The following is a 16,920-nucleotide window of genomic DNA, read 5'->3' as shown; positions in this document are numbered from 1 at the left end:
TATAGGGATCTGCCACCTCTCCGGTCATGTCTGCTGTAGTAAATACTTCCCCATGAAATAACAATCCCGGAGCATCTTTTCTTAGAACTGTGGGTTGTGCCGTCCCTCTGTTATTCCTCCTAGAAATGTATGAATTAAGTGACAACTGGGTGTTACCTTCTGGGGGTGTGTCCCTACGCAGCATGACATTGTCCAATCAGTGCTGACAGAGTGACTTTGTAAGGACACGCCCCTTTGACATGGAAAATGGTAAATCTCAGTTGTCAATTTATACTTACATTTCTAGGAGGAATAACGGAGGAACGGCACAATGCAGAGATCTAATAAAGGATGTTCCAGAATTGTCATTTCATGGGGAACACAAGTTTTTACTAAAACAGTAGAGGTGACAGGTCCGCTTAGCTCGGCCCCACCGATAGCTAGAATGGGGGTCCCCTGTTTTCAGCCCCTTTACCTATTCATCACATCTGCGGTGGGAAGTAGTTGGCCCAGCATGATGGGAGGTATGGAAACAGTCACTTATCCATGTACGTACGGCCACTACTCTGTCATGAATAAGGGACCAGTCACCCCGTTATTGGGATTATTGGGGTCCGGCTTCTGGTGGGACAATTTCCGGCATGACTTTTGTTCTTCTCCCCGCAGCCTCCCCTACATTGAGAAGATTGAAGAATGCTCCCGAATGAAACCCAGAGACTTGCACAGGAAGGCCTCCGAGTACAACTCCATTTACATCAACAACCGGTCCTACAACAGCGCCCGCCTGGCTGCGGGCTCTACATTTAATGTGGTCGAGGCCGTACTGAAACGGGAGGTGAGACCCAGACACCGTGCACTGGTGACCACCGCTTCTCATCCTCTTACGTAGTGCCAGGGACTGGGTACCTGATCACTCCGGGTGCCTGGCAGCCCCTATGTGTCCCATACATGATCCACATTGTTTTGTGTACAGGTCCAAAATGGAGTTTGTATAGTGCGCCCTCCAGGTCACCATGCAGAACCGGGGGAAGCCTGCGGGTTTTGCTTCTTTAACAATGTCGCCTTGGCTGCACGTTACGCCCAAAGTCTGCAGAGCCCGTCTGAACCTCCGCTAAGGTAACGAAGATATAACCAGGGCATCAAAGGGGTTTTATGTAATTAACGCTTAATGAATGTATAATGAAAATCTCTGCAACTTTCTAATTGACTTTGTGTTTCAATTCCGCACCATGGTCAAGTCCTCTGCTTGCTGTCAGTGACAATCGTATTTACATCCAGCGGCTAAAAAAACAAGCACAGACCTAATGCTTCTCATAGCTGAGGGTTTGTTACAATTGTATCCAGTCTAGACAATGCTCTGTGAGCTAAATACATCGGCAGCACAAATCTCTGCGGTCTTGATAGTTTGCTACAATGTGTCAGTGCAGGTAAAGCCTAGAGTCCAGGTGGTTTATTTGGATACAGATGAGAAGTATTAGGTCTGTTCAGGTTTTGCGTCTCTGGATGTCAACATGCAAAGGGTTTATTGTTCCATTCACTGACAGCAAGCAGAGGTGTTTTTTAAAAAAAGTGATGAAGAATTGATGCAGAAAATATATTAGAAAATTGTAGAACTCTATTAAGAGCGATCTGAAAAGTCCTTTATTTAAGCGTTAACCACCACTGTCTATAGGGTTAACCGTCCCGTTATGGTTTCTCCTTTTTTAGGGTGATGATTTTGGACTGGGATATCCACCACGGTAACGGAACGCAACATATATTCCAGGATGATCCCAGGTAACGGGTGTCTCTGCTGTCTGGTGTGTCGGTATACATCTACCCACTGTATTCACCTTCCTTTGCCCTCTACCAGTGTCCTGTACGTGTCGCTCCATCGCTATGATGATGGCGTCTTCTTCCCGTCTTCTGAGGACGCCGCACATTACAAAGTTGGAAGTGGTCCGGGCGAAGGATTCAACGTAAACATCCCATGGAACGGGGGAAAGATGGGAGATGTGGAGTACCTGCTCGCCTTCCACAGAATTGTAATGCCAATTGCTTATGAGGTGAGGAAGAAATAGGGGGAGGAGTCAAAGTCTTGTGGGTGGAGTTTTAAGAGTGTTGAGGACTAAATGGTGGAGCGTCACATCTTCATACATCTCTCCTTTTATCTTCAGTTTAACCCACAACTGGTTTTGGTGTCTGCCGGATTTGATGCCGCTCGTGGAGACCCGCTTGGAGGCTGTCGCATCAGTCCTGAAGGCTATGCCCACATGACGCATCTCCTGATGGGCCTGGCAGGGGGCAAGGTAGTGGTAGTACTTGAGGTAAGTGCCAGGTCTCATGGCCACTGCTTAGAATCTGCTGGATTCATACATTCCCTGCAAGAAAAAGGATACGATTCCCTGCTTAAATCACCAGCGATCATTTGTAACAAGTGTTCAATTCCCCTACAGCACCACCACAGGTCAAATTAAGTATTACATTTCCTATTGAATTCAATGGTCTCACCTCCTCAACTCAGATACTTTGCGTGTTTTGTATGGAGCTTGTTTTTCATCACACCTCTGTTCTACTTACCACTTGCAGGGAGGATACAACCTGACGTCTATCTCCGACTCAATGTCTATGTGTACCCGAACACTGTTGGGTGATCCACCTCCTATCATATCCGACCTGCATGCCCCACGTCCTACCGCCCTGCGTGCTATCTCCAGCGTTCTTGGAGTACATCAGAAATATTGGCGTAGCCTGCGTATAAACGGTGAGTTCCTGGGGTGAGGGAGGACAGATTGGGGTGAGTTTGATTGGATTGGTTAGTGATCGTTATATGTATATTTTATGGTGTCTTTTCAGCTGGACCTCCTGTACCCTCTGAGGCAGCGAAGGAGGTCTTGTTCTCTCCACAGAAGATACAACCAAGTAAGGATGGGTCTCTGGAGCGAGGATTAATATCACCCCAACACAGAAGTCCTAGAAAGCCCATTGTATCTCCACCATCTTCTCAGAAACGGGAGCCAAGTGAAGGTCACCTGACCGGGTTGACGTCAAGGTCTGAGGACTTGCAACAAAGACCATCACCATTGACCATGAAAAGTAGGACTTCCATGATCCAGGTTGTAGATGACGCTAAGAAAGACTCTCCACTGAAGAACCTTGGAGGAGACCCAGTGATGTCTTCTCCCCAAGAGAACCCAGACGTGGAAGAAGTAACTGAGCAGGGACTGGGTGAGGAGCCCGTGAGGAACATCTCCGTCTTATGTCCGACTGCTCAGGAAGGAGGATCGTTCGATGAGGACAAAAATATGGACAGTTTTACAAAACAAGATCAATCCTATGACGGAGAAGCCCTGGAATTAGTCATCGAGCTGCAGGTGTCTGACAAGACCCCCGAGAAGCCGATTTCTAAGCCCGAGACTTCGATGGAGGAGCTTTTAAGGGACTTGCACTTGGGAGATGATACAAGAAGCGTAGACGTAAGATCTCCTGACAGCGAGCCAATCGGTGGAGCGAGGAAGAAAACCTCAATGGGGAGACAGTCCGGAGGGGCACAGGTACTGTCTGCTTTATCCTTATCATAAGGGGTTGCCCGTATACCCTATCAGGGAATGATGAGGGTGTCTGCACGTTACCTGCGACCTTGTTCTGGAGGATCGTTTCCCATTGATTTCAATGGACATTCTGCGATCAGTACCCAGGCCACTGAATAATGGACACCCCCTTTAAGTACATGTTCATGTGGCACAGTCACAAGCACCGGGCCCAGACAGAACTCTCTCTACCTATTTTTTTATGCTGTGGGGGAGGGGAACTGACAACTGTGTTCATCACAAAATTGAGCTCAGAACAGTTGTCAATGACCATTACTAGTGAGATTCTACATTTTATCTCATGGGGGCGCTCACTCACACGTACAATGATGTGTATAAGGATGTCCATTCTCTCTTTACAGTCTGCAGAAAAGCAGCAGGATCCGGTACTGCCCTCTGCTGGTGGTGATTATTTCTCGCCCTATGAAATGGACATGGACCCGTCACTCGGATTCTCTGTAAGTTGGGCACCTCCTCTAGTATTGGTCTGTATCTTTGTATGTTATTTGGTGCCTATCCGGCATAGAAGGACATAGATAACGGTATAGCAGTAGACATACGCCACCTAGAGGGGGCAGGAAGTGCCTCAGACGTTCTCTCGGTGACCACAACAGATCACAAAGCACGATGGAGATCTGCTGTGGTCACCCGGTGAGGACATGCACAGTTGCTTAGCAACACTGACTCCAGACTTCATGATTTAAGTTTCCCTTGACGGGCAGGTCCACAAGTGGTATATTTATGGTACATAATATTTATGTCTAATTTCATGTAGCATTACATGGCACTTTATATTATATTGTACTTTTATTTACTAGACACTTTGCTGCCGTTTTACATTCTCGGATTCTTGTTTGCAGGGGGAACTATTTACCGTAACACCCCTGCCCTGGTGTCCACACTTAGAGTCAGTACGTGCGCAGCCCTCTAGTGGACTCGACGTGACAGAGCCTTGCGCAGAGTGTGGCACCCAGGTGGAGAACTGGGTCTGTCTCACGTGTTATCAGGTAAGGAGCGGCTGCGATCTACATGGTGCTGTTCCTTTTGGGAAAATTAAATCTCTCAATCATATTGTGACCGCTGTGTTCAATCAGCTTAATCACTGTATAATGAAAGTTCGGCAACTTTGCACCATTTTCAAGATCTCTGCTTGCTGTTAGTGAACAGGAACTTTTTTTTTCTTTACAGTTAGTGTCTGAAAACCTGTATAGACCCCAATACATCTCACAGCTAAGGGTTTCTTACAATTTTATCCAGACACGACAATCTTCTTCAAGCTAAACAGTCCAGACTGACACATTTTACTCTCACTGATACATTGTAACAAACTATCAAGGGAGAGATTTGTGCTGTTTACGCGCAGAGCAAACCTTCCGCTGTGGAAAGTCTCACATCTGTACAGGTCTCCAGTCTAGACAATTCTCTGTTCGCTAAATACAGCACAAATGTCACTCCTGTCTTGATAGTTTGTTACAATGTATCAGTGCAGGTTAAATGTGTCAGTTGGGAGTCCATGCTTTTTTACCTCCCAGAGGATTGCCTAGACTGGTACATTGTAACAAACCCTAAGTTGTTTAAACAGCATTGGGACTTTATGTACAGCCTTTGAATTTAAACAAATATGTCCCCCTTCATTGTCAGCAAGCAGAGATCTTGAAAGGGTTGAGGACGTTAAACACAGTGTGTCAGAAACTTGCAGAACGTTTCTTTATACATTGATACGAAAGTATAGAGATGGACTGTGTAATGCCAAATACTGCCCCCTACAGCCAGAGAAGGGTGTAGGCTAAGACGACGATTTCACCTTACCTAGGAATGGTTGCCATGCCCCCCCAGCCCCAGAGGGTCTTGGCGGAGGGAGGGTCGTTCTAACCGTTCTTTGTGTTCCTCAGGTTCTGTGCGGTAGATACGTCTCGCAGCATATGATGTGTCATGGAGTCTCCTGCGGCCATAACATCGTGCTCAGCTTCTCAGACCTCTCCGTGTGGTGTTATAGCTGTGACGCTTACATTCATAATGAGGTAGAGTACCCGCCATGGGGGGGGGGGGTGACTGCTGTTGAGACCCTCAGCTCAACCAGGCCTGCTTCTTATTTTAATAGTGCGGGTGAGATAAGCAGCTGCCAGACACTTCTGGCGCTGCTGATCTCAAGAGGAAACTTAGGATCAAGTGAGTAAATATTGACAGCAGATCCTGACAAAAACAACAGGATCACACTGTAACGAGCCCTGCAGCTGTGTCAGCTGTATATGATCAGGATGGGTTTTAAGCTTCCTTATGCAAACAAGATTGTTTCCATTCACTGACAGCAAGCTCTCTCTTTTTTTTTTTTCCCTGCAGGTTCTTATTCCAGCAAAGCAATCCGCCTACCAATCCAAGTTTGGTGAGGATATGCCCGGAGTCTAAAGTTCCTAGATATTCGCTGCCAGACGGTGCAAGCGGTTTTACTACGACAATTGCACGGAGACCGCCACAACTAGAGATCCCTGTGTAATAGACTTTAAGGACTGTCAATTACTTAATTATTATATTTAAGACTCCCATCCCCCTCTCCGTTACTTATTAACCCTCTGCTTTACAGACCTTGAGTGTTTTACTATAAATCCACCTTTGTCCAATTGAGATACTAAAATGTTCCTCCCCGTTGTATAATGCAGTTCTGCAACTTTTTTAAATACTTTGTGATTCAATTTCCCATTATTTCCAAGATCTCTGCTTGCCGTCAGAGAATAGGAACCGTCTTGTTTACGGCCTGAGTTTGAAAACCTATACAGACCTCATACTTCTCACACAATCCTCTGTACAATAAACAGCCCGGACTCTAGACTTTACCCACACTGACACATTGTAGCAAGCTGCCAGGACCGGAGAAAAATTGTGTTTGATTAATAGAGGATTGTTTAGACTGGATGCAATTGTAACAAACCTTCAGATGTGAGAAGTATTAGGTTTATATAGCTTGCACAACAATGATCCCATTCACTGATAGATAGCAGAGATCTTGAAAAGTGAGGATTTTGATACACAAAGCTTATTAGAAAGTACGTGTAAAAATTTGTGTCACTAGGACAGCTATAATAGGCCCTTATAGAGATGGAGATTATATATATGACACAATATATATATATATATATATATATGGGTGTGTCCTAATTTGAAGGGGCGTGTCCGCGCGCTTCACCTTGGCATGACCTTGTAGGCTATGGAACAGTGACAACATGGTAAAATTCCGCCGTTTTTCTTCTCACATCTTTGTGTTTTTTATGGTTATTTAATTATTTGCTGTATTTAATCAGACACAAATTTACATAAACTGACCCTGTGGTGCGTTTTATTTCTCCAGTACTCTACGTAGAGCGCCCGCGTGCTCCCTAGTAACACAACAAGTACCAGCCCTTGTCATGAGACAAAATGATCAAAAGGTGCAAGCTGCATTATGTGGTTGGCTGCTTTCCCTTACAATTGCTTGTGCAGCTGCAGATTCAGAGCTCAGTGGGCATTCCCTGTGAAGCTGCTCGCACCTTCTCCCCTTCTTTCTATGCTGTGTTCTTGTGCGTCTTCCCACTCCCTCTGTCACACTGACACGGCTGAGGACTTCACAGTGCTCAGGGTAGTCAGCAAGAAGCAAGGGACTAGTACATGACTGCAGGATCAGACTACATAAAGAGTTTGTAGTCTGTAACCACGGAGATACATATGTCTGCATGAGAGCTGTATACGCAAAATAGTATGGAATTTTCAATCAAGACTATTTGCAAAGTTGCCTCATTTTGCTTTTAAAAGGTGGACTGTCTGGCTGAATCCGCTATATGCTTTTTTTTCATTAAAATGAATGAAGTTGTCACGGCCCCACCCCTTTTAGAAACACCTTTAAATTAGTACATAATGAGCTGTGACAGAATATATGATCCTGAGAAAAAGACTATTTCAGTCCCATTGGTCTGGAGGGGGTCTCAGTGGTCTGATCCTCATCGTTTCGTTTTGGCGGTGGGACATCGTGTATGGCCGCCCTAGGAGCACCAGTAGCTTGCGACAATGGCGCCAACGTTTCATCTGTTCCTTCTGTATTTCACTGAATATATAGATCTGGACCGAATCTCGTTAATGCTGCGGAGTTCCTCAGGTCAGCCAGTAAGATCAGGCCATATAAAGGCAGCTTTAAAGGTCGCAATTACGCCTATGATGACACAATAGGTCACAGTTCCATAAATATCGGCTCTCAGCTAATATGCGCTGGCACTTTAAAGGCCTATTAAAGGAGAACCGGCCAAAAACAAAAATCCCCTCTCACACGTGCTCCTTATATTCACTGTAACAGTATGGTTCCTACATTGTAGCAGTTAGTGGCTTTTATCTCCTTGACACCTATTTTCTCACGCCAGAAAATGTGTGTCAGAATCCACCCTTTATGTTATGTGACAACAAGGCTTCGCTCAGAAGGGTGAGGGGGCAGATTTAGAATGGTGTAGCCAAAAATGATGCATCACATGGCTTAACTAAAACTAAAATATCTACTAGTTATAATTCTTCATTTTACCGTTTCCACGCTGCATGGCCTATAGGGTAATTGGTGTAACATGTTCAGAAACTAAAGACTGCTATTCAAACTGGCTAGTATGTGGTCATTGATGTGGCTAGTGATTTGGATCCATACTATGGTAAGGCTGAACTGCTAGAGCCCAGGACAGGAAGTGTTGTCATGGGGACACTGGAGCAAAGGAGCTGATCCACTATTAGTTACTACTGAGCAGAAGACCTCTTGGACTAACCAGCATTAAAGTTGACAGTGGAGCGGGTCTCTTACTACCGAAGTCTATCCCATTTTCTTTGGGGGTCACAGTCCGATACTTTTCTCATAGGTCAAATAAGTGGTAAACCGGGAGAACCTACATTATTTCAGGTGATTAGTTGTATAAATGATGCATGTGGCATTGTATATATTGGCAAGAGGCAGTACAATACGAGGGTATATATAATATGCAAGATGCAGGCCGTATATTTGTTACATAGGAAGGAGAGAGCAAATGCAGTGTGCAGCATAGAGGATGGATTTTATATGTAATTATATGATGAGCAGTAGAAAGAAGGTTATATGTTAGAGAAGGGGGATATATATGTGTGAGATATAGCAGCATCAGCTGAGAGGTTCATATATCCTCATGTCAATGTTCAAAACTATAGGACTGGAAAATAATAGGGAAAATATGGCAGCCATATCTGCACATGTGCAAACTGGGAGCCCTAGGTGCTTGCTGTAGAGAGAGGAGGGGGTTGTGTTCTGCGGAGAAGGGGAGGGGAGACGTCTTAGCTGCTGCTCAAAGGACTAAAAATCCTGCAAATGTGATGCACTGAAGACAGCGAAACACCATCAGGGTGAGTGACAATCCTGAAGATATTCCCTATAGACGCCCCATATGTGCTGGATTTATGGATCTCGGTATGCATTATAAGCAGCAGGTTCTGGGTCAGGTATCTGTTCAGGGAGGGAGAGGGGTTCTTGGGAAGAATATCGACCATAATAAGGAGGAGGCAGGTTTTATATCAATATATAGGAGAAGGTTCTAGATTAGAAATCTGGTCGGATATCTAGTGGACGTTGAAGGGTTCTAGGTCAGGTATGTGAATAGTGGAATAGAAAGGCTCTAGGTCAAGTTTCGGTATAGAGGACGTGGATTCTTAATGTGATGCCAATATATCTATATAAAATAGAAGACTGGTTCTAGGTCAGACATGTAAAGAGAAGAAGGCGGCAGGTTCTTGGTTAGGTATTTGTAGTGAGAAATGTATAGGTTCTGGGTATGTGAATAGTGGAGAAGAAAGGTTCTGGGCCAAATATAGGTATATAGGAGGGGATAGATTTTAGGCAAAATTGACATATAGCTATATAAAGTAGAAAACTGGTTCCAGATTAAATATCGGTATAGAAAAGGAGAGACAGGGTTAGATAACTATCGAAGAGGTGGGTTCTCGATTGGATATCTATAAATAAGACAAGTTATGGGTCAATAATCTGTATAGATCATGTATCACTATTGAGGAGGCAGGTTCTAGGTCATGAACCCATATAGAGGAGTCAGGTTCTAGGTCATGTATCTATATAGAGGAGGTAGGTTCTAGGTCATGTATCTATATAGAGGAGGTAGGTTCCAGGTCATGTATCTATATAGAGGAGGCAGGTTATCGGTCATATAGCCATATAAAGGAAAATGCACGTTCTAGGTTTAGTATGCGTATAGAGGAGGAGACAGGTTCTAGGTCATGTATTCGTATAGAGGATTAGGCAGGTCAGGTATGTAATGGAGGCACATCCCGAGGTTTTGGGCAATTTATCTGTATAAAGAAGTAGGCAGGTTCTAGGTAATGTATCTGTATAAAGGAGTAGGCAGGTTCTGGGTAATTTATTTGTATAGTATCCGTATAGAGTAGACATATTATAAGTCATGTATCTGTATAGAGGAGAAGAAAAGTTCTGGGTCATGTATCTGTATAAAGGAGGAGGCAGGTTCTAGGCCAAGACTCCATATAGTGGAGTAGGCAGGTTCTAGATCAAGTATCTGTATAGAAGAGGTGGGTTATATGTCATGTATCCGGATAAAGGCGCAGGCAAGTTCTAGGACATGTATCTGTACAGAGGAGTAAGCAGGTTCTAGGTCATGTCTCTATAGAGGAGGAGACAAGTTGTAGGTCATGTGTCTGTATAGAGGAGGAGGCAGCTCCTAAGTGATTCTGTATAGATGAAGTGGCAGGCTATGGTTCATGTATCTTTATAAAGGACTAGGCATGTTCTAGGTCATATATCCATATAGAAGAAGAAGCAGGTTCTGGTTTACGTATCTGTATAAAGGAGTAGGCAGGTTCTAGGTCATGCATCCTTAAAAAAGAGGCAGGCTCTAGGTCATGTATTTGTATAGAGGAGGCAGGCTCTAGGTCATGTATCTGTATAGAGGAGGAAGCAGTTTCTAGGTCATGTATCTGTATAGAGGAGGAAGCAGGTGCTAGGTAATGTATCTGTATAGAGGAGGAAGCAGGTGCTAGGTAATGTATCTGTATAGAGAAGTAGGCAGATTCTAGGTCATGAATCTGTATAGAGGAGTTGGCAGGTTCTAGGTTATGTGTTCGTATGGAGGAGTCAGGATCTAGGTCATGTATCCATATAGAGGAGGAGGAGGCAGGTTCTATGTCATGTATCTGTATAGAAGAGACAGGTTCTAGGCTGTGTATCTGTATAGAGGGGGAGGTGGGTTGTGGGTCATGTATCTGTATAGAGGAGGGGGCAGATTCTGTATCATATATCTGTATAGAGGAGGAGGCAGGTTCTGGGTCATGTATCTGTATGGAGGAGGAGGCCGGTTCTGGGTCATGTATCTGTATAGAGTAGGAGGCAGGTTCCTGGTCATCCGTATAAAGGAGGAGGCAGGTTCTAGGTCATGTATCTGTATAGAGGAGGCGGGTTCTAGGTTATGTATCCATATAGCGGAGGAGGCAGGTTCTTTGTCATGTATCTTTATAGAGGAGTAGGCAGGTTCTAGGCCATGTATCTGTTTAGAGGAGATTCTAGGTTATGTATCTGTATAGAGGAGGAAGGTTCTAGGTCATGTATCCGTTTGAAGGAGGGAGGTTCTAGGCCATGTATCTGTTTAGAGGAGATTCTAGGTTATGTATATGTATAGAGGAGGAGGCAGGTTCTTTGTCATGTATCTTTATAGAGGAGCAGGCAGGTTCTAGGCCATGTATCTGTTTAGAGGAGATTCTAGGTTATGTATCTGTATAGAGGAGGACGGTTCTAGGTCATGTATCCGTTTGAAGGAGGGAGGTTCTAGGTCATGTATCTGTTTAGAGGAGGAGGCAGATTCTAGGTCATGTATCTGTTTAGAGGAGGGAGGTTCTACGTCATGTATCTGTATAGAGGAGGCTCTAGATCAGTAATGTTTATAATGGAGGCAAGTTTTATGTTTGGAGATAAAATACATTTGTTGTATGTTTTCCTTCCAGGTCGCCCTTCATGGATCCCCCTGGACATTTTCTTCTATATGAAACAGACTTCGTCCAGAATGGGCGGGCAGTCACTGTTTTATGGGCGTCCTGCACCCTGTTCCTTGGTATCCTGGAGATTGTTGTTCTTCTGCAGCCGACCTGGGTTTTAGGTGGGGAGGGTAGTGGACATTTTGGACTCTACCAGGTTTGTGTGGAGACAGATTGGGGCACAGAATGTCGGGGTCCTCAGGGCGTCCTGGAGGCTCTCCCACCATTCCAGACAGCTGCTGGCTTCATGCTTGGGGCTCTGCTGCTGGTTCTGCTCAGCCTGGCTTGCATCGTGCTGCTGTGGTTCTGTCACTTGGGGACGGTCTACAAACTCTGCGCTTGGCTTCAACTGACTGCCGGTACTGTATGAGTTAAATCTAGAGATGATGGGTCCCTAAATCAGAGCAGGGGAAAGATTTGTGCTTCTGATGTATCTAGATACAATTGTAACAAACCCTCAGCTGTGAGAAGTATTTTATTCTGTTCTCAATTGTTTCTGTTCACTGACAGCAAGCAGAGATCCTGAACGTTACATTGATTAACCTTTAATTTACCCGTCTCCTCTGATTTTCTTGGTCTTTTCCAGCTTTCTGCCAGACTCTTGCCTGTATCCTCTTCCCTGACGGCTTGGACTCCCACGTCGTGCGGCCATTATGTAACTACCGCTCAGACAGGTACGAGCTGGGAACTTGCTCGGTACATTGGGGCTTTATTCTGGCCATATTAGGAATCTTCGACTGTCTGGTTCTGTCCATTTTGGGGTTCACTCTCGGGAAACGTCATGATGCTTTGAACCCCAGTGATGTTAAAACCGTCAAGAAAGGTAAGTGCCTCATTTCTACTAATTTTTTCTATTGACGCAATTATATACCCCCCCCCCCCAAACCACAGCCAATGTGCCTTCAATAACATCAACACCAGAGTGCCCCCATAAGTAGTGCCAGCAGAGTGCCACATTATAAACCGGGTACTCAGCAAATTTACCGTAATAGGTGCAAAACTCAGTGTTGGTTAATCTCATGATATATCTTTATAGAGTTGGAGCTCCATTTTTCTGATACAGAGCTCCAAATCCCTCCTTTTCTTTACACAGCCACATGATAAAAATCTGACTGCCTGCAACTACCACTAGGGGAGCTCAATTACATACATAGTTATACAGCTCCCATTGAAGTCAGTAGGAGCAATATAAATACATATGCAGCCTGCTCCCCCTAGTGGTGGCTGCAGGTAGCCTTTGTGGGAGATTAGTCTGCCCTGCTGGAAGTCTGGGAGATGTCCCCCATTTTGGGTGACCTTCGAGACCCTCTGTTTTTATTAGACATATCATAATAAGTGTCAGACCTTGAGTAACTTTTAGGACCCGGGCCCCAACACTCAGCGGACAGTCATGTATCTAAAACTGCTGCAGTTCCTTATTGTCACGGCAACCAATCAGAGGCCACCTTTTATTTTTCCAGCACAGGTTAGAATATGAAAACTTAATTCTGATTGGTTGCTATATTTAAAATGGAGACTGTTTTATATATGAGGCCGGTGGATTTGACTATAAGAACAGATATGAACTGGAAAAAAATGAATTTATACTGTGCGCCAAGAATGAAGAAACGCGCGTCTAGAACTTCTTCCCCCTTTACTTCCTGTTTTGTTTTGGTTCCTCTCTACATTTATAGCAGTAATGAGCAAATTATTGGTTTAGCAACTTCCCCAAAAATCTGCAGAGCATTGCACTATGCCAGCAGTGATATTGACCCGTGTATATACTGCAGAGTATTGCCCTATGCCAGCAAGGATATTGACCAGTGTATACACTGAAGAGCATTGCACTATGCCAGCAGTGATATTGACCGGCGTATATACAGCAGAGCATCGCCCTATACCAGCAGTGGCAATGACCATGACTGGAGTATATACTGAGTATCGCCCTATGCCAGCAGTGAGATTGACCGGTGTATATACTGCAGAGCATCGCCCTAGGCCAGCAGTAACAATGACCAGTGTATGTACTGCAGAGTATCTCCCTATGCCAGCAGTGATATTTACCGGTGTATACATTGCAGAGCATCGCCCTATCAGTGACATCGACGAGTGTATGTGCTATAGAGCATCACCATATGCCAGGAGTGACAATGACCAGTATATACTGTATACTGCAGAGCATTCCAGCAGTGAGAAATACCAGTATATATACATATATATATTGCAGAGCATTTAAAAAGATGCTGGCAGCCCGCCACTAGGGGGAGCTTTGTGAATAGGTATTTGTATTGCTTCCATTCACTTTAATGGGGTCTGTATAAATAAGTACGCAGTGAGCTCCCCCTAGTGGTGGCTGAAGGCAGGCATGGTTTTATCATTGAATTCTGTTTCTATGCAGGAGATTTGGAGCTCTGTATCCGAAAACTCCCACACCTATATAGATATGTTTTAAAATTCATCAACATTTCGGACCAATTTACAGTAAATAAAATAGTACCGGTATTTGCTGTCACTATTTATAAGGGGGCACTCTAATGGCGCTGTTAATGGAGGTTTTTGGGCTATTGTATTGTGGGCATGACCTGAGTACATACAATTTAGGACTAATGTGCAAGAATTCAGTAACATGACATGATGGGGATGTAATGCAGCGGGTTCTCTGACACACACCAGCTCAGCAGACAGTATAGGTTAGATACACTGGCTCAGCAGACCGTATCACACATGATAGGCTTAGATACAACGAGCCAGTGGTACAATGAGCTGAGAGCTATGCCGTTTATATTATTTAATAAAAATGCAAGATGATTACTCAAGGTCACTCTCCTCCATTCCCGGAGACGTACTTGGACTATCCAGAGGAGGGGGTTGCCAGGTTACTAAAAATCCCACCGTCTAGAATATTAATAGAATACAGTTGCCCATACCAACCGAACAGATCCGAGCTGTTATTATATCTATTTTGTCCTAGAAAATGTCATTTGCCTTTCAAGAAGCAGTCCGATTCAGATAAGAAATTTATTGTTCAGATCCAGTTTTTCTCATAGTTTTTTGTCCATTAGGGGGCAGTATTAGAATATCTTATCCATGCATGTACTAGTTTAATCCTCCGGGATCCCGCTGCGTCATCCTCTGCAGTCCTTGCACTTTTGTCAGCTGGCGGCTGTATATACGGTAAAGGTCCAGATAATTATTAGCTCGCGATGACTCAGTAAAGTGAAAAACTGTGGAGCGGGGGATGTTAAAATACAAATTTATAATTATTTGCTTTCATACATTTTTATAAGGTTTTTTTTATTAGTAATTCCTTTTTACTGTTTTTTAGGGTTCCCTTCAGACACCCCCTGACCACTGACGTGAACAAGTTGTGTTTTACGGATGATCCGCCCCTCTCGGATTTTCGATTTTACGCTGTTAATGGTATTGCGTCCCAATGTTTTATTCTGTATTAATAAAAACGAACGTTTGTGACGTGTAAATGAGTGTTATACATCCACAAAACATTGCATGACCTCCCAACATCTGAATACAAAATGGCAGATACCTTAAGCTCCGACCCCATTCAACAAGAGAACGCCACAAAAACGGCCTCGAAACGCCAGATTTCATCCAAATCTACATAAACGCTGCCTCTTTGCAGTTTCGTTGGCGGGACAATCCTACAAAAACTGGACTCTTGGGAGGTAGGACAATAGACCTCATTTATTAAAACTGGCCTTGTTGCCCATAGCGACCAATCAGAGCTCATGAATGAAAGCGGCAGTGGTTGCTATGGGCAATAAGGTCAAGATGTGCGCAAAATACTGGTGTACGTTTACGGCAGCCATGGGGTAGCATAAGTAAGAGAAGTGGTGTTGCGCTAAATGTATAATGCCACTTGCGCCATTTTTATATAGTGTTTTAATTTGCATCTTTTTCGTTGTCACGTGAGGAGATAGAGGAAGGCCCGAATAGAGTTCTGCTAAGGCTTTGTTCACACTGGTGTCATGGCTTTCGTTTATATCGGATCCAAACAGCCATCAACGGACCCCCATTGACTTAGGGTATGTTCACACGGCTTATTTTTGGCCGTTTTTTGGGCCGTAAACGGCCAAAAGATCGGAAGCAGAGCGCCTCAAAACGTCTGCCCATTGATTTCAATGGGAAAAACGGCGTTCTGTTCTGACTGGGCGTTTTTTTATGCGCCCGTTTTGAAAAACGGCCGCGTAAAGAAATGCCCGCGTAAAAGAAGTGCATGTCACTTTTTGAGCCGTTTTTGGAGCCTTTTTTCATTGACTCTATAGAAAAACAGGTCCAAAAACGGCTGTAAAAAACGTAGCGAAAAACGCGAGCGGCTTAAAAAAACGTCTGAAAATCAGTAGCTGTTTTTCCTTGAAAACAGCTCCGTATTTTCAGACTTTTTTGATTTTGTGTGTGCACATACCCTTACAATGAGGTGAGGTCTCCGTCATTTTGACAGCAAGAATACTACTGCATGCTGTTCTAATATTGCTTTCAAAAGTGACGCAGGCTCTGAACGGCAATATGAACAGAGCCTAAGGTGGGGATTTATCAAAAGTGGTGCAAAGTAAAAAGGGTAGTTGCCCATGGCAACTAATCAGATTACTTCTTTCATTTTCAAAAGGACCTTAAAAAAATGAGAGATTGAACCTGATTGGTTGCTCTGGACAACTACCCCTCTTTTTCTTTGCACCAGTTTTGATAAATCTCCTTGTCCCTTCTTTACTCCAGTCCAGACCAAATTGTACAGTGCGTTTCTGTTCGGCTTTTTGCGGAAATCCAATGTATCGGAGTACGGACTCATAGACTTTCTATTGAGTCCGTCCTCCGATACATTGATATCCGGAAAAAGCCGAACAGAAACGAAGTGGCTGAGCGCTCAAACAAGCACTTCAGCTGCTTTGTTTTAGCGATTGCTGAAGGTCTCGGTGCTCGGACCCCCACGAATCAAAACTTCTGACATGTCAGAAGTTTGTTAGGCCGGGTTCACACACCCTATTTACGGACGTAATTCGGGCGTTTTAGCCCCGAATTACATCCGAAAATGCGGCTCAAAAGCGTCGGCAAACATCTGCACATTCATTTGAATGGGTCTTACGATGTTCTGTGCCAACGGTCATTTTTTTACGCGCCGCTGTCAAAAGGCGGCGCGTAAAAAAGACCCCCGCGCCAAAAAAGTGCATGTCACTTCTTCAGACGTAAATGGAGCCATTTTCCATGGACTCCATGGAAAAACAGCTCCAATTACGTCCGTAATGGACGCAGCGAAAGACGCCTGCACATGCCATTACGGCTGAAATTACGGTGCTGTTTTCTCCTGAAAACAGCACCGTAATTTCAGCCGTAACGGACGCTGCCGTGTGAACATACC

At 44.4% G+C, this 16,920-nt stretch overlaps 2 protein-coding genes across 4 annotated transcripts in view; both read left to right on the top strand.

Annotated features, from left to right (window-relative positions):
- HDAC6 (histone deacetylase 6) overlaps window positions 1-6,865 on the top strand; it is a 30,422-nt gene extending 23,557 nt beyond the window's left edge. For all 3 annotated transcript variants that reach the window (XM_075834905.1, XM_075834906.1, XM_075834907.1), the window contains exons 19-29: window positions 646-814; window positions 953-1,095; window positions 1,687-1,755; window positions 1,832-2,024; window positions 2,136-2,285; window positions 2,548-2,722; window positions 2,815-3,512; window positions 3,911-4,006; window positions 4,409-4,555; window positions 5,441-5,569; window positions 5,889-6,865. In XM_075834905.1, the coding sequence (XP_075691020.1) occupies window positions 646-814; window positions 953-1,095; window positions 1,687-1,755; window positions 1,832-2,024; window positions 2,136-2,285; window positions 2,548-2,722; window positions 2,815-3,512; window positions 3,911-4,006; window positions 4,409-4,555; window positions 5,441-5,569; window positions 5,889-5,954 (2,035 nt within the window). In that variant the 3' untranslated portion in view covers window positions 5,955-6,865. The remainder of the gene's footprint in view (window positions 1-645; window positions 815-952; window positions 1,096-1,686; window positions 1,756-1,831; window positions 2,025-2,135; window positions 2,286-2,547; window positions 2,723-2,814; window positions 3,513-3,910; window positions 4,007-4,408; window positions 4,556-5,440; window positions 5,570-5,888) is intronic.
- Window positions 6,866-8,822: 1,957 nt separating this feature from the next.
- On the top strand, window positions 8,823-15,028 carry LOC142658579 (LHFPL tetraspan subfamily member 3 protein-like). Its single transcript, XM_075834153.1, has 4 exons — window positions 8,823-8,921; window positions 11,541-11,929; window positions 12,157-12,393; window positions 14,875-15,028. Exons 2-4 carry the CDS (start codon window positions 11,551-11,553, stop codon window positions 14,895-14,897), a joined length of 639 nt encoding a protein of 212 aa, XP_075690268.1. The 5' UTR covers window positions 8,823-8,921; window positions 11,541-11,550; the 3' UTR covers window positions 14,898-15,028.
- The last annotated feature ends 1,892 nt before the right edge of the window (window positions 15,029-16,920 follow it).

The sequence above is a fragment of the Rhinoderma darwinii genome, chromosome 8, assembly GCF_050947455.1.
Source record: "Rhinoderma darwinii isolate aRhiDar2 chromosome 8, aRhiDar2.hap1, whole genome shotgun sequence".
Lineage (NCBI taxonomy): Eukaryota > Metazoa > Chordata > Amphibia > Anura > Rhinodermatidae > Rhinoderma > Rhinoderma darwinii.
This window is presented reverse-complemented; position numbering and strand designations above follow the sequence as displayed.